Raw genomic sequence first — 24,706 nt, forward strand, 5'->3', positions numbered from 1 at the left:
AGGGCATTAGTTCACATGCTTCATATAGATAACATTGAGCTCATGCATGTAAAGTAACCTAGGAGTGAGCACTGATTGGCTAAACTGCATGTCTGTCAAAAGAACTGAAATAAGGGGGCAGTCAGCAGAAGCTTAGATACAAGATAATTACAGAGGTAAAACATGTATTATTATAACTGTGTTGGATATGCAAAACTGGGGAATGGGTAATAAAGGGATTATCTTTCTTTTTAAACAACAAATTCTGGTATTGACTGTCCCTTTAACACTTGTACCTAATGACTCTTAACATGGTGCATCATTATACACATATTTATATATTATCATATTTATTTGTAATGTGCCAGCAGATCCTGTAGTGTTATACATTGGCTACAATAAATAAAGGCAGACTATAGGGCCCTGCTCCCTAGAAAGCTTACAATCTAAGTGTGTATTTAAAGAGACAGGAAACCCGCAACTTTTCAATTTACTTCTTTAATCAAATTTTGTCTTTGTTCTCTTGAATGAACAAAAATGCATTACTAAGAGCTAGCTGAACACATGAGCCAATGACATGAGGCATCTATGTGCAGCCATTAGTCAGCAGCTAGCTCCCAGCAGTGCATTGCTGCTTGTGAGGCTACCTAGATATTCATTCAACAAAAGGCTACCAAGAAAACAAAGCAAATTTAGATATTCGAAGTAAACTGTAGAGTTGTATAAAATGGTATGCTCCATCTGAATCATGGCGGTTTATTTTTGAGTTACAATCGCTTTTAAACAATATTAAACAGTAAATGAGAACATTCTTTAGTAAGTAAGTTTAATAAGGTAATAGCTGCTGAATTGTTTAAACTTAAGTTTTCTATTTATCTCTCCTGCTGATGACATTTAGGGACAGATCTAAAACATGCAAAATAAAAAGACCGTACAAATAACAGTAATATAATTACTTTAACAATCCTATGTTCTACACAGCCTTGTTTGCACAGTCTTTTTACGTTGCACGCTTTATATCTGCCCCTCATTGTCCTCAGTAGGAGAGAGAGCAACAGGAAATGTAAGCTTAAATTATAGGAAAAGGGGACAAAACAAATTAAACTATATTGCAAAGTTGTTTTTTTTAACCATACATAATTAAACATTTTTATATTACAATATCATACTGTTTAATATCCCTTAAACTTCTCAGTGTTCAGGCTGGTTGCTAAATTTCAGATTTGTTGACCAACCCCTTCTTTATATAAACAAACAATAGGACACTGTATAGCCAATCACTGCAAAAGACTGACACAGAAAATACTGTTTCTTTGTCAATAAATAAATAAAACTACAAAGTGTGTGAGAGATAAATCTGATCTCTTTCATAATATCACAGCAGCAATAGTGCCATAGCGGTATGGTCTCATATGCAGTAATAAAACCTTTCATTGGGTAAATGCTTTCATTGTATACATGGGGTTAAACCCTATCTCTCTAAGTCACAAACCAAATCCTAAGCAAAGCCTTAGCTGGCAATATGATCATGGCAGGATGCCAGTAATGGTGTGATTAACACTAGTGTGAACCTTGTTGTAGTGACAATATCTGTGGATACCCTCAGTACTGGCTTATGCTATGCAGGAATAGCATTCACTTGTGCTATTGATAGGCTTGCCATAATTTTTAGAGGTGAAACTGGGACCACCTGGCTCGGTGTCCGTGGGGGTGTCGTCAGGGGCGTGGTCAAGGGGGCATGTCTATTACCGGTCCTTTTAAAGTAGTAGCTTTTATGTGCGTGATGTTTCGTGGATACTCTATCCTCCCTCAGTTAAACAACAAGTGAATCACACAGTTTAAATAGACCATAACACCATCCCCTAGTGAAAAAGGCACCATTGCGTTGTCATGGCAACCCATACACAACATGAGCAAACAAATCATCTAAATCTCAGATTCTAAATAATGCCAAACATCAAGCATAATTACCACAGACATCCCAACCTGCAAAAACTAATTTTCAGAAAAGGGTGGGCCTCATGGACTCTTGCCAATATGAAAGAAATTTATCAGGTAAGTTCTTACATAAATTATGTTTTTCATGTAATTGGCAAGAGTCCATGAGCTAGTGATGTATGGGATAAAAATACCCAAGATATGGAAGTCCACAGAAGAGTCCCTAGAGAGGTAGGGATAAAATAAAAACAGCTATTTCCGCTGAAAAAATTAAACCCACACAAAAAAATAAGTCTCTCTCATAAATTTCAAGAAAAAAACTTAAATCATAACCAGAAGAATCAAACTGAGAAAGCTGCCTGAAGAACTTTTCAACAAAGACTGCTTCAGAAGAAGCAAATGCATAAAAATGGTAACATTTAGTAAATGTATGCAAAGAAGACCAAGTTGCTGCTTTGCAAATCTGATCAACCGAAGCTTCATTCTTAAAAGCCCAAGAAGTGCGACTGATCTAGTAGAATGAGCTGTAATTCCCTGAGGCGGAGACTGTCCCGCCTCCAAATAAGCCTTGTGAATCAAAAGCTTTAACCAAGATGCCAAAGAAATGGCAGAGGCTTTCTGACCTTTCCTAGGACCAGAAAAAACAACAAATAAACTAGAAGTCTTCCTGAAATCTTTAGTAGCTTCGACATATTTCAAAGCTCTTACAACATCCAAAGAATGTAAAGATCTTTCAAGAGTATTCTTAGGTTTAGGACACAAGGAAGGAACAACAATTTCGCTACTAATGTTGTTAGAATTCACAACCTAAGGAAGAGATTGAAACGAAGTCCGTAAAAAATCCTGATGAAAATCAGAAAAGGAGACTCGCAAGAGAGAGCAGACAATTCAGAAACTCTTCTAGCTGAAGAGATAGACAAAATGAACAATACTTTCCAAGAAAGTAGTTTAATATCCAGAGAATGCATAGGCTCAAACGGAGGAGCCTGCAAAGCCTTTAAAACAAAATTAAGACTCCAAGGAGGAGAAATTGATTTAATAACAGGCTTGATACAAACCAAAGCCTGGACAAAACAGTGAATGTCAGGAAGATTAGCAATCTTTCTATGAAATAAAACCGAAAAAGCAGAGATTTGTCCATTCAAAGTACTTGCAGACAAACCTTTATCCAAACCATCCTGAAGAAACTGTAAAATTCTAGGAGTTCTAAAAGAATGCTAAGAGAATTTATGAGTAGAACATCATGAAATATAGGTTTTTCCAAACCCGATAATAAATCTTTCTTGAAACAGACTTACAAGCCTGTAGCAATGTATTAATCACTGAGTCAAAGAAACCTCTATGACTAAGCACTAAGCGTTCAATTTCCATACCTTCAAATTTAGCGATTTGAGATCCTGATGGAAAAATGGCCCTTGAGACAGAAGGTCTGGTCTTAACGGAAGTGGCTAAGGTTGGCAACTTGACATACGGACAAGATCCGCAAAACAAAATCTGTAAGGCCATGCTGGTGCTATCAGAAACACATGCGATTGTTCCATTATGATCTTGGAGATCACCCTTGGAAGAAGAACTAGAGGCAATGTAAGCAGGTTGGTAAAACCAAGGAACTGCTAACGCATCCACCATCTCTGCCTGAGGATCTCTGGACCTGGAAAGATGCCTGGAAAGTTTCTTGTTTAGATGGGAAGCCATCAAATCTATTTCGGGAAGACCCCACATCTCTACAATCTGAAAAAATGCATCTGGATGGAGAGACCACTCCTATGGATGTAAAGTCTGATGGCTGAGATTATCCGCTTCACAATTGTCTACACCTGGAATATGTATCGCAGATTAATAGAGGCCAAGCCTGAAGAGCCCTGAAAATAGCATGGAGTTCTAAAATATTGATTGGTAACCTCGCCTCTTGAGGATTCCAAACCCCTTGGGCTGTCAGAGACCCACAGACAGCTCCCCAACCTGTGAGACTTGCATCTGTTGAAATCACAGTCCAGGAAGGACGAACAAATGAGTGCCCTTGAACAATAAGGTGATGGTTTAACCACCAAGTCAGAAAGAGTTGAGTGTTGGGATTTAAGAATAGTAATTGTGATATCCAATTATAATCCCTGCATCACTGATTTAGCATGCAAAGCTGCAGAGGTCTCATATGAAAACAAGCAAAGGGGATAGCATCCGATGCTGTAGTCATGAGACCTAAAACTTCCATGCACATAGCCCCTGAAGGGAATGATCGGGACTGAAGGTTTCGACAGGCAGAAACCAATGTCATTTGTCTCTTGTCTGTTATATTCAGTGTCCATGACTCTATCTTTATCTGGAAACCCTAAAAAGGTGACCCTTGTCTGCGGAATACAGAAACTCTTTGGTAAATTGATCCTCTAACCATGTCTTTGAAGAAACAACACAAGTTGATTTGTGTGAGATTCTGGTAAATGAAAAGTTTGAGCTAGTACCAAGATATTGTCAAAATATGGAAACACCGCAATACCCTGCTCTCTGATTAGATAGAAGGGCACTGAGAACCTTCGAAAAGATTCTTGGAGCTGTCGCTAGGCCAAATGGAAGAGCGACAAATTGTTAATGCTTGTCTAGAAAAGAGAATCTCAGAAACCGATAGAGGTCTGGATGAATCGGAATGTGAAGGTATGCATCCTTTAAGTCTATTGTGGACATGTAATGACCTTGCTGAACAAAAGTCAGAATAGTCCTTATAGTCACCATCTTGAAAGTTGGGACCCCCACAAAGGGATTCAAAAACTTCAGATCCAGAACTGGTCTGAAAGCATTTTCCTTCTTCAGGAAACTTTAATAGATTTGAATAAAAACCCAGACCCTGTTCCAGAAGTGGAACTGGTACAATTACGCCTGAAAGCTCCAGATCTGAAACACATTTCAGAAAGGCCTGAGCTTTCACAGGATTTGTTGGAACGTGAGAGAGAAAAAAATTTCTCACAGGAGGTCTTATTCTGAAACCTAGTCGATACCCTTGAGAGACAATATTCTGAATCCAATGATTCTGAACGGAACCTGCCCAAATGTCTTGAAATAATTTAAATCTGCCCCCCACCAGTAGAACTAGATTGAGGGCCGCACCTTCATGCAGTGTTGGGGGGCTGGCTTTGGTTTCTTAAAAGGCTTGGATTTATTCCAACTCGAAGATGGCTTCCAATTGGAGCCAGAGTCCTTAGGGAAAGGAGTGGTTTTCTGTTCTCTATTCTGAAGAAAGGAACAAAACAGATTAGAAGCTCTAGCTTTACCCTTAGTTTTTTTATCTTGGGGCAAAAAAACTCCCTTCCCCCCAGTAATAGTGGAAATAATAGAATCCAACTGAGAACCAAACAAATTATTACCTTGGAATGATAGAGATAGTAACCTTGATTTAGATACCATGATTTCCTCATATAGCAAGTTCAGGAATGGGAAAAAATGCAAATGCTAAAATAGGCAAAAAAACAAATAGCATGGCCATCTGAGCATAAAGAAGGCACGGAGCATATAGGAAGTGGGGTATGACGCACGACGCAACAAACATCTGGAAATGACGCAACTCACGTCATAACGGACACAACTTTGCGCTAAACAACCTTTGTGTCAACTAAGACACAGGACATGATGAACTTGCGTCATCATAGACTCACATTGGCGCCAAAAAATTATTGCGCCAGGAATGACTCCATAAATAACAGAATTTTGCGCCCTCGCGAGCATAGATTTGTGAATTTTAAGGAAAAACAGTCAAATAGGAAAAAAAGACTAAACCCCAGGTAAGAAAATATTTTTTAAAAATAATTTCCTAAAACATGATTCCCATACTGAAACTGCTAGACTGCAAAGGGAAATATTCATAGACCTGACTCATGGCAAATATAAGTAAACATATATTTAAAACTTTATAAAAATACATAAAGCGCCAACCATAGCTGAGAGTGTCTTAAATAATGATACCTACTTACCAAAAGACACCCATCCACATATAGCAGATAGCCAAACCAGTACTGAAAACTATCAGCAGAGGTAATTGTATAAGAGTATATCGTCGATCTCAAAAGGGAGGTAGGAGATGAATCCCTACGACCGCTAACAGAGAACCCTTGAAAAGATTTTCCATGAGAGAAACCATAATAATCAATAGGCGATACTCTCTTCACATCCCTCTAACAAACGCTGTACTTTGAGAGGAATTGGGCTTCAGAATGCTTAGAAGCGCCTATCAAAGAAGAAATCATAAAAATCAAGCACAAACTTACTTCACCACCTCCATAGGAGACGAAGTTTGTAAAACTGAGTCGTGGGTGTGGTGGGAGGTGTGTTTATAGGCATTTTGAGGTTTGGGAAACTTTACCGCTCCTGGTAGAATTGTATATCCCATACGTCACTAGCTCATGGACTCTTGCTAATTACATGAAAGAAATTTCTGAAGTAATATACAACAAGATAGTTGCAATTTTTGGCAAAGAGAGGAAAATCTGTGAGTAATTTGTTCCTGATTGTAGACAAACTTATAAGTGTAAAAGGTAATAACACACACCCTATCATATAATACACACATCCCATGCAATGCCCTCATACAACACACACACATACACACACACACTACTACACACACTGTCATATGACACACACCGCACACACTCTCATACAACACACAATCTCATATTACACACACACCACATACTCTTATATAACACCCCCCCCATATAACACACTTAATCATATAACACACACCACACACACTCTCAAATTACAAACACCACACAATCTCATATAACACGCACACACACTACACACACTCTCATATAACACACACTCTCATCTTACACATACACGCACCGCACACACTCTCATATTACACATACACACGCCACACAATCTCATATAACACACACACCCTCATACAAAACACACTACACACACACTCATATTACACACACACACACACCACACACACTCTCATATTACACATACACACCACACACACACTCCTACAACACACACACAAGTCATGACCCAGTAAGCATTGTGTTGTGACCCATTAACGGGTCCCGACCCGTAGTTTGAAGAACCCTGATTATATGTGACACGTGAACTAACACTGTCCAACTGAAAACTGTCAAAATGAGATAAGAGGCAGCCTTCAAGGGCTTAGACATTAGCATATGAGCCTACTTGGGTTTAGCCTTTCACAAAGAATACCAAGAGAACAAAGCAAAAAGAAATCTGAATCGTGAAAGTTTAATTTTGACTAGACTGTCCCTTTTAAGCCAGGCTTAGTGCGTTCAAAACATTATCACGTTCTTATGATTTAATAACAATCAGTATTGGCAAAAGTTCAAGATTTGTTCCATTTATCATGTTTTCAGTTTTAATACTTTTGTCATTATGTATATGAGGGTCATGGGGCCTTAGTGCAATAGGGATGTTTTGTATCAATTAAAGCCACCTTGTACAGAAAGAATATAATGCAGAACGCAGATGCACCGTTCATCTACACTGCAGGGACTGTATTTGCTGTAAGTGCATTTGTTTGCGGTGACTTTGTTTTGCTTCTTTTGCAGACCAACATTGGTTCTATTCTGGCCTCTGTTAACCCCTACAAGCCCATTGCAGGTCTGTATGATGAGGAGACTATAGACCTGTACAGCCGCCATCACTTGGGAGAGCTGCCCCCTCACATATTTGCCATTGCAAATGAATGTTATCGCTGCCTATGGAAGAGGCATGATAGTCAGTGTGTACTCATCAGGTAAGGGGTTCAGCTGTAGGTGGAAATACTGTGTGCTTGCATGGTATGGGACAATGTGTGTGTTGTGTGACTCTATTTTATTTAACAATAAATACATAATGATCACATGAGGGAAGCGGCTTCCTGTTACATCTGGTATTGCTGTCTGCTCCCAGGGGGTATCTCAACCCACTTTCAGTCTATTTATTTCTTGCTGCCCAGGTTTGTCATTGTAACTGGGTAAAACAATGGCGCATTTTGTATGTGCAAAGCATTGAAGAATAGAATGTAAAGAAAATGGTGCATTGGTGAAGCCCAGTACAATGAAGCGCATATTATATGTTTTTGTCTACTTGCATGAGGTTTCAGTAACTATACATACGTGAGATTACACAAAACTAGTATGTGTAAGTTTTGTAGCTACAGTGTATACATTTTGCAGAGCTGTCTCATATATGCTAGGGATGTAGTTGTATATAAGTGGTTGTTTAATTGTGCTTTGTTAAAAAAAAAAAAAAAAAAAAAAAAACCCTTTGCATTGCACTTTCATTATGTATTTATCTTGCTTTTCTTGTCATTTTTTTGTTTATTCTTTTCATTGACTTCCCTGTCCCCCAGAACAAAAGAACTCCTGCTTGCCAATCACAAACTCTTTGCACATGTGCAGACTGGGGTAGCCTGCACTCTTGTATTCCCTTAAAGGGACGGTCAACACCAGATTTTTTGTTGTTTAAAAAGATAGATAATCCTTTTATTACCCATTCCCCAGTTTTGCATAACCAACACAGATATATTAATATACTTTTTACCTCTGTGATTAACTTGTATCTAAGCATCTTCGGACATCCCCCTGATCACATGACATTTTATTTATTATCTATTGACTTTCATTTTAGCCAATTAGTGCAATGTCTGCCACAAGCCATGGGCATGATCACAATGTTATCTATATGGCTTACATGAACTAGCTCTCCCCTGTTGTGAAAACCAAATAAAAAAAATCATGTGATAAGAGGCGGCCTTCAATGGCTTAGAAATTATCTTATGAGCCTTCCTAGGTTTAACTTTCAACTAAGAATAGCAAGAGAACAAAGCAAAATTGGTGATAAAAGTAAATTGGAAAGTTGTTTAAAATGACATGCCCTATTTAAAACATGAAAGTTTTTTTTGTACTTGACTGTCCCTTTACGATGGTTTAGCACTGATTCAGATTTGTTACTATTGCAAAGAATAATTTGCCTATCATGATTTTTGATGCAAAACTGATAATTCATCTTTTAAAAGCATGTGACACCATAGAAGTTTAGGGAAGTAGGGAAAAGTAAACAAAACTCGCATAAATTGTCTTAAAGTATTAACCCAAGCATTCCTGGGAGAAAGTGAAACAAACACATATTTTAGATGTATTTTACAACAAAAGGTTGCAAAATAAATAAATAATGTATATTGTTATAATGTTTCACTTGGAATAATGAAACATTTTATGCGTTGTTGAAATGTCAAGTTTAATGGTCCTTTAAAATCACAAATGGTCAAATTGCAAAGTGTTTTATAGTTAATATAAAACTTTAATGTGAAATAAATCAGGCCAGTTCTTGCTTAAAATGAAACACACTGATATGCAATAACACTTAGCAATTTATAAAGTAGGTTTGCAGGGTGTTTAGGATTCACCTCTTGGTAAGGATTACTGACCTGTAACAAGACAAGGAGGGAAGGATTACTGACCTGTAACAAGACAAAGAGGTAGGGAATACTGACCTGTAACAAGACAAGGATGGAAGGAATACTGACCTGTAACAAGACAAGGAGGGAAGGATTACTGACCTGTAACAAGACAAAGAGGTAGGGAATACTGACCTGTAACAAGACAAAGAGGTAGGGAATACTGACCTGTAACAAGACAAGGATGGAAGGAATACTGACCTGTAACAAGACAAGGAGGGAAGGAATACTGACCTGTAACAAGACAAGGAGGGAAGGAATACTGACCTGTAACAAGACAAGGAGGGAAGGAATACTGACCTGTAACAAGACAAGGAGGGAAGGAATACTGACCTGTAACAAGACAAGGAGGGAAGGAATACTGACCTGTAACAAGACAAGGGGGGAAGGAATACTGACCTGTAACAAGACAAGGAGATAAGGAATACTGACCTGTAACAAGACAAGGAGGGAAGGAATACTGACCTGTAACAAGACAAGGGGGGAAGGAATAATGACCTGTAACAAGACAAGGAGGGAAGGAATACTGACCTGTAACAAGACAAGGGGGGAAGGAATACTGACCTGTAACAAGACAAGGAGGGAAGGAATACTGACCTGTAACAAGGCAAGGAGGGAAGGAATACTGACCTGTAACAAGGCAAGGAGGAAAGGAATACTGACCTGTAACAAGACAAGGAGGGAAGGAATACTGACCTGTAACAAGACAAGGAGATAAGGAATACTGACCTGTAACAAGACAAGGAGATAAGGAATACTGACCTGTAACAAGACAAGGAGATAAGGAATACTGACCTGTAACAAGACAAGGAGGGAAGGAATACTGATCTGTAACAAGACAAGGAGGGAAGGAATACTGACCTGTAACAAGACAAGGAGGGAAGGAATACTGACCTGTAACAAGACAAGGGGGGAAGGTTTCTGATTCAGAACAGAACACAAAGATTAAAACTTCTGTTTTGTATTTTGTCCTAACCATAAGTATGGCCCTCACAACCTTCTTATGTCACAGTGGAGAGAGTGGGGCTGGAAAGACGGAGAGTACCAAGCTGCTGCTGAAATTCCTGTCCTCTATGAGTCAGAGTTCATTGGGAGGTGGAGGGAAACAGACACATGTGGAGGAGGCTATCATGGGGAGCAGGTAAGGAATCTTATGGGCCTTACATGTTGCACTTATCGCTGATTTACTGTTCTCTATAAATCTATGTTTAATATAAGTAAAATATATCATGTTGTCATAGCCAGAATTCCTAGTGTATTGCATAATGCGGAAAAAGCTGCAATTAATGATGCTTTTGCTTAAAAAGACACTGTACTCCACAATTTATATGCTTAAGAATAACATATAAAACATGCTATGTGCATTTTTTTGTATTAAAAATATGAAGTAAAAGTTTGTAAAATGTTAAATTGCAACTAACCAGTATCAGTTGCGCACTTCCTACTGTTTGGTGTTGGCTGATTGTAACTTCCTCTTAATGCTCATTGGTTAATATTCACCGCCTTATAATGCTAATTGTAAGAACGACCCATCATCCAGTGAACATTGGTAGAAAGTGCACAACTGATGTCCATTTAATATTGGGCAGAAGTTATTTCATTTTGTACAGTAATTATTTATGGGTGATAGCCGTAGGCTAGTTGTTTAAGCCCACAAAAGGGGGCTGAGGCTCTCCCTGCATCTAATACACTTAGCTTGTGTATCATTTTTAGGCTACCCTTTGAGAGGCATTTTTCTCCAAATAACTGTTCTTTATTTTTTCTTTGCAGTCCAATACTTGAAGCTTTTGGAAATGCCAAGACTGTGTATAACAACAACTCCAGTCGCTTTGGGAAATTCATCCAACTTCACTTCTCGCAGCAGGGACACATACAGGGAGGCAGAGTGGTGGACTGTATCCTTATTATTATGGTGTTTGATGCTGAGAGAGTAGCTCTTATACATAACATGCAATATGCTTAATCTATGACTATATTGAAAGCTATTTACTATTGAAGCCTCAAATGAAAATATTATATTGAAATGATTAAATGTTCTAACTGTATTATTAAATTAATGCTGACTGCAAATGCTGGCAAATTCAAAAGGGTTAAACACTTAGTTAAAACTCATTGGCAGCTACATGTGTATACCGATCCTGATTGGTTCACAGTTCCTGCTCAGGAGCTGCAATGCATTGTGATTTTTGAACTGAACACCTTTGCAAAGCTAAACACATTTTGCAATGAGCATTTGTTTAATAGTAAAACACTGTAACAAATTACAATTTATAATTACAGCAGGATGTCCCAGTATGCATCCTGCATTTGCACATACAGGATCTAGTTCCGTTCCGTTATTGGCTGCAGCAGACACTATATCAAACAGTACATCTGGCCTCTGATTAGCAAAACACACAAGGTTAATATACACAAAATACTTTTTATGATGGTGTTTGCCTGGACTATCCTGTATTTGCAAAAACCTCCATATCTTGTTAAAACATTTTTAATGCATTTTAAACTTTGTATTTGGTATGCAGAACTTTTTGTAACATATTACTTACATACAAAAAATATGTGTATTTATAAATTGACATGAAGAGCACCATACTTGTCTCAGTTTTGAATGAAATATTCCACACACTATTCTGCAGTGTAACCGATATATTTGTCTGTGTAACATGTATAGTTTTCTTCATAAATGGAAAGATTCCACAGCTGCATTCATTACTTTTGGGAATTTAGAACCTGGCCACCAGGAGGAGGCAAATACACCCCAGCCAAAGGCTTAAATACTCCTCCCACTTCCCTCATCCCCCAGTCATTCTTTGCCTTTCGTCCCAGGAGGTGGGCAGAGAAGTGTCAGAAGTTTTCGATAGTCTCTTATGGAGGGTAGTACTCTTCGGCATGGAACTGGAGTTTTAAGTAGTCCTGTCAGCCTCTCAGTGAAAGCATGGTGAAAGTTAGAGTCTGGAGATGCAGGGAGAGTCTTCCTGTGAAACCATTTAAACATTAACAGCTCCATGAGCAATCAGCGTTGACGAGTATCGCTGCCTGCTTTTTTCTCTCAAGTCCATGGCAGAGGCGATAATACAATCTGTCACACATGAAGGGCCGTGTTCCTGTTCCACGGCGTTGATTCCGGTAAGACTGTTTCATTTTACTTTCATCATGGATGTATTGTAATTTCAACTGTTTATCCGAGAGGGGCTACAACCTTTCGGGGATAACCTTAACATAGGGTCTCAGTGAGGCTCCTTTTTGTATCTAGAAATCAAGGGTTAATATCTCCTGAGGGGGGATTATTGAACTGGGGGATTTATAATCATGTTTGTTATGTGACTCTGTTTGCTACTGTGTAGTGTTGCTTCAGCTCATGGCTATTTTGGAACATAACGGCCTATGTCTAGTGACACGGCCTTTTCGGTCGGACGCGCTTTTGCATGGACTGCACGGATTACTTTGTGACCCCATTTCCGTTTTCCTGACCGTGTGGCGACGGAGAAATCCTGGTCCGCTGGTGTCTGGTTCTCTGGAGGCCGGCAGTGTCCCAGTTATGGAGGATTCTTGAAGACGAATGTCTCTGATTCAGACTCTACTTCTTGTGAAGAATATGAATTGGCCCGGGTGATACATGCCCATCGGTTATGTTCCGAATGCCGTTTTAGAGTGCTCTGTTCCTCGGGATCGGGGAATCAGGTGCCCATTGAGCCATCTGTCTCTGGGGATTCTATTTCTCATGAGACGAGTTCTCTACCATCAACTCTTACTACGCATGCAGGTAACCCAAACACTACTGGGGCTCGTCAGGCGTGGGATCGCCTGGTCCAGTTCAGCCTTCCAGGGGAGCGACTGCCCCTGAGGTCTGAGGGGGTCAACCTTTGGGGCCAGTGTTTCCTTTTGTCCCGGCAGAGGTATGTTGCGCCTTTCGTTATAGACTGGCACGCTGTTGTGTCCTACTAAGGCATGTTGTTGGCGTTGCTGGAGGATCCCACTCTTTGAGTCAGTCTTACTCTTCGACTGGCTTGCATACATAGACATAAGGGGATGAAGTAATCTTCTTATAATCTTGTTATTTGTGTATCCTTTTCCAGTTCTGAGCTTGGAAGTCTCGGACCCCTGTCAGGCTGGTCCTGCAGGTCTATCCGTTCTTCCTGGACGATAACCTACGGGTTGCCTTATCTTTTATTTTCATCCAGGGAGGATGATTTTTATTTGGTTTAAAGCTCATGTTGTAGTGTGATGTTTCCTTCAGGAACTTTCCTCTCTGGAATTGATTCTCACGATTTTGTGGTCGCTCTGTTTATAAAGTCTGTCTGACTGTTCTTTATCCCTCCATCATCGGGGAGACTCTATGTGGCCTTGACAGTGCTGGGGCCCTTGGTTTCAGGCTGGTCCTGACTGGGTACAAATCCTTCTGTCTTTGAGGCCTAGTTCAGACACATGGCACCTTTTTATGTCTGGTTGGTCCTGTGAGGGCATCTAGTGATCACAATATGATTGTGTGATTGTCTTGTTTTACAAGCTTCAACTAGCATCCTGAGGGTCTGTGGTTGCTTAGGGGCATGGGGGATTGGTTCAGTCCTCATTCGCCATTCAATCTAGTGGGCCGGGACTCCGTTGAGATCCGTGGCAACATGCTCAGTCGTTTCCGAATTTTTCGGGAATTAAAGTGTTCCTTCCAGTTGTGGGTTGGAGACTTGGAGGATTTAGGTCCTTCATACCGCCGTTCTTACAGTTTTGTCTTTCATGGTCTCTTTGGAAGTGTCCTTTTATGACTTTTTCCTTTTTAGAGGTTCTTTTCCTTTGGGTCGAGACTTTATGGACTTTGTCCATTTTTTGTGGTGGCTTTGGCCGCTTAATTAGGAAGTGAAGGCCATGAGGCTCTGTCTTCCTTCGGGAGTTAGTCGTCTCCATATCAGGGGTGATAGGTGTTGGTGTCTCTTTTTCCAAGCTTTTTGCTTAGGGGATGTTTTTCTGCCTGGGTTCGGGATGCTTTGCATTCTTCTCCCTTGGGTGTGGTCCTCTGGAACATTAATATGAAAGGATTATGGAGACTAGCCCTTCTTCTACTCTCTTTTGGGTGACTCTGTTCTCATTTTTATTTCCCTTAGTGCTGCCCTTGGGGCCTTTGGGCTCTAGAGAAATTGCATGACTTTGTCGTGGCCTAGTACCTTGCTGGGGGGGTGTTGACCTCCGGCTAAGTGTGTTTTCTTCCCTTTGGGTTGGGAATTACGAGTGAGTCCTGTACCCTTTCTACGGGTTTCCCGGTTCTCATCCCCTGTGAGGTCTGATTGCTTCAGACGGGGTATCTTGTGTTCCATGAGTGTGTCATTCATTCTAGGACGTTTCTGGGTCCTGGGTCTTTGTCTTTGTCTTGGATCCTTCTTGGATGTCTGGAGACTTATGATCCGGTGGACTGGTTCGGGACTAGCTCATTGGGCTTGCAAGCAGGTAGGCCAGAGTTCTCATCCACCTTTGGGTACTGTTGATAAACTTTAAGGCCTGACTTGTCCTTTCGGATGGAGCGTGCTCCTCTATGGGGAGTTTTTTTCTCTGTTGCGTCAACAGTGGTGTCTGGATGATTTTTCATTCGGTCCGTGTTTTGATCATACTATGGCTTCATGTCTTGTTGACATATACACTGTCCTTATCTGTGCCCTTCCCTTTGGAGGAAATAGTTTATCTTCCTTATTAGTTGGGGTTTCCTCTCTCTGGAGGATTTTTGTCCTGTCTTGTGTGTAGGAGGTTGGATCAGGTGGCTTATTTCTGTAAGGGGCAGCATCTGCTGCTCTGTGGGCTCTGTTCCACCTGTTGGAAATTGATCTCTCTACGTAGAGACTGTCTAAGAGAGTTGTGACAGGTCTTCCTACAGATCTATTGCACTTTTCTCTGTTCCAGGTCCTAGGGGGTTCTCATTGGGAGTGCCTTATTTTGGAGGAGTGGATTGGGTTGGCACCCGAGCTCTGTTGGGGTGGGAGAGTCCCCCCTTTTTTCTTCCATTCCCTGGGGGCTTGTGGTTGGGGTCTTTCTGTCCCCATGTCTATCAGACATGTCTGTCGCTTGGGCTGGTCTGGTGTTGGAGCAGGATCTGAGATCTGTTGCTCTGCTATTCGTCCTTGGAGCATTCAAGGTACAGTAAGCGTTTTTGAGGTTTCTCCTTTCTCCACATTCAAGATTTGTGGGAAGGACTGGCGGATCTTAGCCTGCGACGTTGTCTGCTGGTTAGTGGATACTTAGCAATCTGAAGGATCCTATCTTCAGCTGCTTTCTACTTTCCCTGCAAGTATTAAAGTTTCAGAGTCATTTTTAGATGACTGCAGCGTGCAGTGTTTTTGCTTCAGGTGTTGTTCTTCAGACCTATCTGAGCTTGCTGCACAAGGTTTCGTTCTGAATATTTCGGTATTCTGAGATACCTTTTCTCCAACATTGGTGTGTCCGGTCCACGGCGTCATCCTTACTTGTGGGAAATATCTCTTCCCCAACAGGAAATGGCAAAGAGTCCCAGCAAAGCTGGCCATATAGTCCCTCCTAGGCTCTGCCCACCACAGTCATTCTCTTTGCCGTTGCACAGGCAACATCTCCACGGAGAAGGTTAAGAGTATGTGGTGTTTAGTTGTAGTTTTATTATTCTACTATCAAGAGTTTGTTATTTTAAAATAGTGCTGGTATGTACTATTTACTCTGAAACAGAAAAAGATGAAGATTTCTGTTTGTGAGAGGAAGATGATTTTAGCAGACAGTAACTAAAATCGATTGCTGTTTCCACATAGGACTGTTGAGATGAAGTAACTTCAGTTGGGGGAAACAGTTAGCAGACTTTTCTGCTTAAGGTATGACTAGCCATATTTCTAACAAGACTGTGTAATGCTGGAAGGCTGTCATTTCCCCTCATGGGGACCGGTAAGCCATTTTCTTAGTCTCAAACAGAAAAAAGGGCTTAATATGGGCTATAAAACTGGTAGACACTTTTATGGGCTAAATCGATTGCTTTATTTGGACATTTTATACATGTTTATGCTGATAATTCACACTTATAAACTTGGGGAACGTTTTTTAACGTCAGGCACTATGTTAGACACCTTTTCCAGTCAGGAAGGGCCTTCCCAGTTGTAGGCTGAGCCTCATTTTCGCGCCATTACTGCGCAGTTGTTTTTGAGAGCAAGACATGCAGATGCATGTGTGAGGACCTGAAAGTAGTTGGAAAAGTTCCTAGAAGGCGTCATTTGGTATCGTATTCCCCTCTGGGCTTGGTAAAGTCACAGCAAAGGCTGTAGCTGGGACTGTATAGGGGTTAAATCTGTAACCGGCTCCGGTTTCGTTATTTTAAGGGTTAAAGCTCTGAAAATTTGTTCCCCCTCCTATATTTAAGAAATTATTTCCTATGGTCGACCCCAGAAAGGACTTATGGCAGACAGTCCCTAAGGTCGAGGGGGCAGTTTCTACTCTAAACAAGCGCACTACTATTCCTATCGAGGATAATTGTGCTTTCAAAGATCCTATGGATAAAAAATTGAAGGGTTTGCTTAAAAAGATTTTTGTACAGCAAGGTTACCTTCTACAACCCATTTCGTGCATTGTTCCTGTCACTACAGCAGCGTGGTTCTGGTTCGAGGAATTAGAAAAGTCGCTCAGTAGAGAGACTCCATATGAGGAGGTTATGGACAGAGTTCACGCACTTAAGTTGGCTAACTCTTTATTTTAGATGCCGCTTTGCAATTAGCTAGATTAGCGGCGAAAAATTCAGGGTTTGCAATTGTGGCGCACAGAGCGCTTTGGCTAAAGTCTTGGTCAGCGGATGTATCATCCAAGACAAAATTGCTTAATATCCCCTTCAAGGGTAAAACTCTCTTTGGACCAGAATTGAAAGAGATTATCTCAGACATCACTGGGGGAAAGGGCCACGCCCTCCCACAAGATAGGCCTTTCAAGGCCAAGAATAAGTCTAATTTTCGTTCCTTTCGTAATTTCAGGAACGGACCGGCCTCTAATTCTGCATCCTCTAAGCAAGAGGGTAATGCCTCACAGTCCAAACCAGCCTGGAAACCGATGCAAGGCTGGAACAAGGGTAAGCAGGCCAAGAAGCCTGCTACCGCTAACAAAACAGCATGAAGGAGTAGCCCCCGATCCAGGACCGGATCTAGTGGGGGGCAGACTCTCTCTCTTTGCTCAGGCTTGGGCAAGAGATGTTCAGGATCCCTGGACGCTAGAAATAGTTTCTCAGGGTTATCTTCTGGAATTCAAGGAACTACCCCCAAGGGGAAGGTTCCACATGTCTCACTTATCCTCAAACCAAATAAAGAGACAGGCGTTCTTACATTGTGTAGAAGACCTGTTAAAGATGGGAGTGATACACCCAGTTCCAATGACGGAACAAGGAATGGGATTTTACTCAAATCTGTTCGTAGTTCCCAAAAAAGAGGGAACCTTCAGACCAATTCTGGCTTTAAAGATCCTAAACAAATTTCTCAGGGTACCATCGTTCAAAATGGAAACCATTCGAACGATTCTACCCACTATCCAGGAAGGTCAATTTATGACTACCGTGGATCTAAAGGATGCGTACCTACATATTCCTATCCACAAAGAACATCATCAGTTCCTAAGGTTCGCCTTTCTGGACAAACATTACCAGTTTGTGGCCCTCCCATTCGGATTAGCCACTGCTCCAAGGATTTTCACAAAGGTACTCGGGTCCCTTCTAGCGGTTCTAAGACCGAGGGGCATTGCAGTAGTACCATACTTGGACGACATTCTAATACAAGCGTCGTCCCTTTCAAAAGCAAAGGCTCATACAGACATCGTTCTGGCCTTTCTCAGATCTCACGGATGGAAGGTGAACATAGAAAAAAGTTCTCTGTCTCCGTCAACAAGAGTTCCCTTCTTGGGAACAATAATAGATTCCTTAGAAATGAGGATTTTTCTGACAGATGTCAGAAAGTCAAAACTTCTAAGCGCTTGTCAAGTTCTTCATTCTGTTCCACGTCCTTCCATAGCTCAGTGCATGGAAGTAGTAGGGTTGATGGTTGCAGCAATGGACATAGTTCCTTTTGCGCGAATTCATCTAAGACCATTACAACTGTGCATGCTGAAACAGTGGAATGGGGACTATACAGACTTGTCTCCAGTGATTCAAGTAGATCAGAAGACCAGAGATTCACTCCGTTGGTGGCTAACCCTGGACCACCTATCCCAGGGAATGAGCTTCCGCAGACCAGAGTGGGTCATTGTCACGACCGACGCCAGTCTAGTGGGCTGGGGCGCGGTCTGGGAATCCCTGAAAGCTCAGGGACTATGGTCTCGGGAAGAGTCTCTTCTCCCGATAAACATTCTGGAACTAAGAGCGATATTCAATGCTCTCAGGGCTTGGCCTCAGCTTGCAAAGGTAAGATTTATAAGATTCCAATCAGACAACATGACGACTGTTGCGTATATCAATCATCAGGGGGGAACAAGGAGTTCCCTGGCGATGAAAGAAGTGACCAAAATAATACAATGGGCGGAGGATCACTCCTGCCATCTATCTGCGATCCACATCCCAGGTGTGGAAAACTGGGAAGCGGATTATCTGAGTCGTCAGACATTCCATCCGGGGGAGTGGGAACTCCACCCGGAGATCTTTGCCCAGTTGACTCAATTATGGGGCATTCCAGACATGGATCTGATGGCGTCTCGTCAGAACTTCAAGGTTCCTTGCTACGGGTCCAGATCCAGGGATCCCAAGGCGACTCTAGTGGATGCACTAGTAGCACCTTGGTCCTTCAACCTAGCTTATGTGTTTCCACCGTTTCCTCTCATTCCCAGGCTGGTAGCCAGGATCAAACAGGAGAGGGCCTCGGTGATCTTGATAGCTCCTGCGTGGCCACGCAGGACTTGGTATGCAGACCTGGTGAATATGTCATCGGTTCCACCATGGAAGCTACCTTTGAGACAGGACCTTCTTGTTCAGGGTCCATTCGAACATCCAAATCTGGTCTCCCTCCAGCTGACGGCTTGGAGATTGAACGCTTGATTCTATCAAAGCGTGGGTTTTCAGATTCTGTGATAGATACTCTGGTTCAGGCCAGAAAACCAGTAACTAGAAAGATTTACCATAAAATATGGAAAAGATATATCTGCTGGTGTGAATCCAAGGGATTCCCATGGAATAAGATAAAAATTCCTAAGATTCTTTCCTTTCTGCAAGAAGGTTTGGATAAGGGATTATTTGCGAGTTCTCTAAAGGGACAGATTTCTGTTTTATCTGTCTTACTACACAAACGACTGGCAGCTGTGCCAGATGTTCAAGCATTTGTTCATGCTCTGGTTAGGATCAAGCCTGTTTACAGACCTTTGACTCCTCCCTGGAGTTTAAATCTAGTTCTTTCAGTTCTTCAAGGGGTTCCGTTTGAACCTCTACATTCCATAGATATTAAGTTGTTATCTTGGAAAGTTTTGTTTTTGGTTGCTATTTCTTCTGCTATAAGAGTTTCAGAGTTATCTGCTCTGCAGTGTTCTCCGCCCTATCTGGTGTTCCATGCAGATAAGGTGGTTTTGCGTACTAAGCCTGGTTTTCTTCCAAAGGTTGTTTCTAACAAAAATATTAACCAGGAGATAGTTGTACCTTCTTTGTGTCCGAATCCAGTTTCAAAGAAGGAACGTTTGTTACACAATTTGGACGTAGAAGCTACAAAAGATTTCAGACAAACATCTTCTCTGTTTGTCGTCTATTCTGGTAAAAGGAGAGGTCAAAAAGCGACTTCTACCTCTCTTTCCTTTTGGCTTAAAAGCATCATCCGATTGGCTTACGAGACTGCCGGACGGCAGCCTCCTGAAAGAATCACAGCTCACTCCACTAGGGCTGTGGCTTCCACATGGGCCTTCAAGAACGAGGCTTCCGTTGATCAGATATGTAAGGCAGCGACTTGGTCTTCACTGCACACTTTTGCCAAATTTTACAAATTTGATACTTTTGCTTTTGGGAGAAAGGTTTTGCAAGCCGTGGTGCCTTCCGTTTAGGTAACCTGATTTGCTCCCTCCCTTCATCCGTGTCCTAAAGCTTTGGTATTGGTTCCCACAAGTAAGGATGACGCCGTGGACCGGACACACCAATGTTGGAGAAAACAGAATTTATGCTTACCTGATAAATTTCTTTCTCCAACGGTGTGTCCGGTCCACGGCCCGCCCTGGTTTTTTAATCAGGTCTGATGAATTATTTTCTCTAACTACAGTCACCACGGTACCATATGGTTTCTCCTATTTTTTCCCTCCTGTCCGTCGGTCGAATGACTGGGGTGGGCGGAGCCTATGAGGGACTATATGGCCAGCTTTGCTGGGACTCTTTGCCATTTCCTGTTGGGGAAGAGATATTTCCCACAAGTAAGGATGACGCCGTGGACCGGACACACCAATGTTGGAGAAAACAGAATTTATGCTTACCTGATAAATTTCTTTCTCCAACGGTGTGTCCGGTCCACGGCCCGCCCTGGTTTTTTAATCAGGTCTGATGAATTATTTTCTCTAACTACAGTCACCACGGTACCATATGGTTTCTCCTATTTTTTCCCTCCTGTCCGTCGGTCGAATGACTGGGGTGGGCGGAGCCTAGGAGGGACTATATGGCCAGCTTTGCTGGGACTCTTTGCCATTTCCTGTTGGGGAAGAGATATTTCCCACAAGTAAGGATGACGCCGTGGACCGGACACACCATTGGAGAAAGTAATTTATCAGGTAAGCATAAATTCTGTTTTTGCGACTTGGGGACCTTCGTCTTCAGTTGCTTTCTAGAGTGCTGTTGCACTGTGTTAGGGGAAGATCCTCTCTCTGTTTCAGACTCCCGGCCTTATCCCATGGTTTCTGTATTTCTTGGGTCTGGGCGTTGCCTCCCTTGTTTCTATGAGACTGTTTGGGTCTCTGTTAGCCTGACCCGGTTTCTCAGGTTTTTGCTCTGTGTTTTTATTAGGGCTCTTTGTGCCCTTTTTATGTTTTTTTTTTCTGGAGTTCCTTATGCTAGCTGGAAGCTAGCTCAGCATACTAATGCATTGTGGCTACTCTGCACTGTAGCAAACCGAGGGGTGCAAGTTCGATCCCCGGCAAGGTCTACTTGGCCTTTCCTCCTTTCAAGGTTGATAAAATGAGCAGCGCCTTGAGTCCCTTAAAGGGGATTAGCTTTTTTGCATTCAGTTTCCTCTATAGCTTGGGTATTATGTTCCCAAAAGTAATGAATGCAGCTGTGGACTCTTTCCATTTATGAAGATGGAAAGAGTCCACAGCTCCCCACCCATATTTTTTATGTGGGGCGTCTGTTATTTTTGTTCTTTTGGCACCTTTTCACCCTGATATTTCTTCTACTGTTCCTTGGCAGAATGACTGGGGGATGAGGGAAGTAGGAGGAGTATTTAAGCCTTTGGCTGGGTTGTCTTTGCCTCCTCCTGGTGGCCAGGTTCTAAATTCCCAAAAGTAATGAATGCAGCTGTGGACTCTTTCCATCTGAAGAAAAGAAAATTATCAGGTAAGCATAATTTAAGTTTTTGTATTGCCCAGGAGTTCTGCTGTTACACAATTGATTAGTTGACTGTATTAGTGACTTAAAAAAAAAAAAAAAGCCCCTTACACTTAATTTCATTATTTCTATCCATTCCCATGAAGACATTCAACAAACTTCTGTCCATGTTGTAACAACACTGTACAATACCAAATGTAATATGGATGGGGCATATATAGCCTGTTTGTGGGTTTAGTATATTTCTGCACTTTTGTCTTGGGCAAGGCTGTTTATAGGATAGATTAGATTTTTACAGTAACTTGATTATTTGTTTTTCTCGGTCTATCCATGTTCCTCTAAAGCAGAGCTTTCCAAACTTTTCATGTTGGTGACACACTTTTTAGACCTACATCATTTCGCGACACAGTAATTAAATCAGTTGTACTAGCAAAAAGGAGGTTAAACTAACTTGTTTTAAGAGATACAGACACATACATAAATTATATAATAATGAAATTTACAAGTAACAGTAAGTATGTGCAAGAGTTAAAAAAAAGTTTAACACATTTTAATGGGATGTATGAGGTTGATGGGATGAACACAATTTCTGAATATTTGGTGGAATATTAGATAAAGACACTCGCATTTCATCATTAAAGGGACACTGAACCAAAAAATTTTCTTTCGTGATTCAGATAGAGTATGCAACTTTCTAATTTACTCCTATTATCAATTTTTATTTGTTCTATTGCTATCTTTATTTGAAAAAGAAGGCCTCTAACCTTATTTTTTGTTTCAGTACTCTGGACAGCACTTTTTTATTGGTGGATGAATTTATCCACCAATCAGCAAGAATAACCCAGGTTATTCACCAAAAATGGGCCGGCATCTAAACTTACATTCTTGCATTTCAAATAAAGATACCAAGAGAAGGAAGAAAATTTGATAATAGGAGTAAATTAGAAAGCTGCTTAAAATTGCATGCTCTATCTGAATCACAAAAGAAAAAATTTGGGTTTAGTGTCCCTTTAAGCATTTTTAAGTTTCCACTTCCTATCCGTATATCAAGAGCAGGAGCAGCAATGCACTACTGGGAGCTAGCTGCAAAAAAAACCAACACTTTGACTTCTGACTTCAGCTCAGCGTTTAAGCTGCCGCCCTGAGAGCTTGGTGAGTCCGATTGACTACTGCCCGCGCTGCAAACACATTGCTGTCCCGCTCAATGACTACACATGCAGTCAGGAGCCAATGTGCCGCCAAAGCCGCCAATAGGAATAGTTTCAGTTCCCACTGAGCTGCGCCAATTAGTTAAGATGATCTGTGACCCCCTAGGTATCAATCACGTGTCAACCATGTGATATGCGTAGCAGGCAGGCGGAAAGTCAGAAACCCAAAAAATAAATAAATTAAAAAAAATTGTGCTGAAGCAGGGACACACCAACACACTCCTGCCGACAAACTAGTGTGTCCCGACACACAGTTTGGAAAGCACTGCTCTAAAGGAACATGAAACATAATTTTAGTCTTTCATGATTCAGATAGAGCATGCAATTTTAAACAACTTTACAATTTAATTCTATAATCTAATTTGCTTAGTTTTCTTGGTATCCTTTGTTCAAAAGTATACCTAGGTAGGCTCAGGACATGAAAGCTAGCTGCTTATTGGTAGCTGCACATATATGCCTCTTATCATTGGCTTACCAATGTGTTTAGCTAGCTCCCAGTAATGCATTGCTGCTCCTTTAACAAAGGATAAGAAATGAATGAAGCATAATTGACTATAAGTAAATTGGAAAGCTGTTTAAAATTATATGCTCTATCTGAATCATAAAATAAACATTTTGGATTTCATGTCCCTTTAAACCCCAAATTTTTCTTTCATGGTTCAGATAGAGAATACTATTTTAAATAACATTCCAATTTACTTCTATTATCTAATTTGCTTTATTCTTTAGATATCCTTTGTTGAAGAAATAGCCATGCACACGGGTGAGCCAATCACACGAGGCATCTATGTGCAGCCACCAATCAGCAGCTACTGAGCCTATCTAGATATGCTTTTAAACAAAGGATATTGACAGAATTAAGCAAATTAGATAATAGAAGTAAATTAGAAAGTTGTTTAAAATTGCATGCTCTTTCTAAATCATGAAAGAAAAAATGTGGATTTTTTGTCCCTTTAACCTTGCCTCAACACTATACAAAATAAAGATTATCTGGTTAGGTAAACTTCTATGTGAACATTTGATGTTGTTTCATTTTGTTTATCCCACAGTTATATTTTGTCCCTATTGTGTGTATTGTCTATAGGGGCAATTGGGGCAATTATTGCAATGTTAATGAAAGCTTTTTATAACTATAATCCTAGACACAGGATTTATCATTCAAATAATAATATATTTCTTAACTTCCTGTTACCCAGATTTGCTGGAGAAGGTGGGTGTGGCCTACACACAGCTACCAATCAGATTTCTACAGTTTAACAACATGCAGCGACCAATCGAATTGCTTCAGTGTAACATGCAACTAAAAATAAATCTCAGTATTGCTGCAAATTGTTTTTCACATAACATATTTTGCAGCTGCTTTTTATTACTACTGTGCATCAGTTTGCTTTTTATGTTTTGTGCAATGTTCTTTGTGGTTTTCTAAAACTATTCCTGATTTAAACAAGTTATGTAACTGAAAACCTATGGTGCTTGTGGTACTAGGAATCAGTTATTCTGGATAAACATTATTTCTTTCATGTAATTAGCAAGAGTCCATGAGCTAGTGACGTATGGGATATACATTCCTACCAGGAGGGGCAAAGTTTCCCAAACCTTAAAATGCCTATAAATACACCCCTCACCACACCCACAATTCAGTTTTTACAAACTTTGCCTCCGATG

The 24,706-nt window shown here is 40.9% G+C and overlaps 1 protein-coding gene across 1 annotated transcript in view; it reads left to right on the forward strand.

Annotated features, from left to right (window-relative positions):
* The window catches only part of LOC128645318 (unconventional myosin-X-like), a 251,366-nt gene that overhangs the window by 86,027 nt on the left and 140,633 nt on the right, over positions 1-24,706 (forward strand). The window contains 4 exon segments of the mRNA XM_053698222.1: positions 7,479-7,666; positions 10,383-10,511; positions 11,141-11,265; positions 24,238-24,251. Coding sequence (XP_053554197.1) covers positions 7,479-7,666; positions 10,383-10,511; positions 11,141-11,265; positions 24,238-24,251 — 456 coding nt within the window.

The sequence above is a fragment of the Bombina bombina genome, chromosome 1 (genome assembly GCF_027579735.1).
Source record: "Bombina bombina isolate aBomBom1 chromosome 1, aBomBom1.pri, whole genome shotgun sequence".
NCBI classification, from domain to species: Eukaryota; Metazoa; Chordata; class Amphibia; order Anura; family Bombinatoridae; genus Bombina; species Bombina bombina.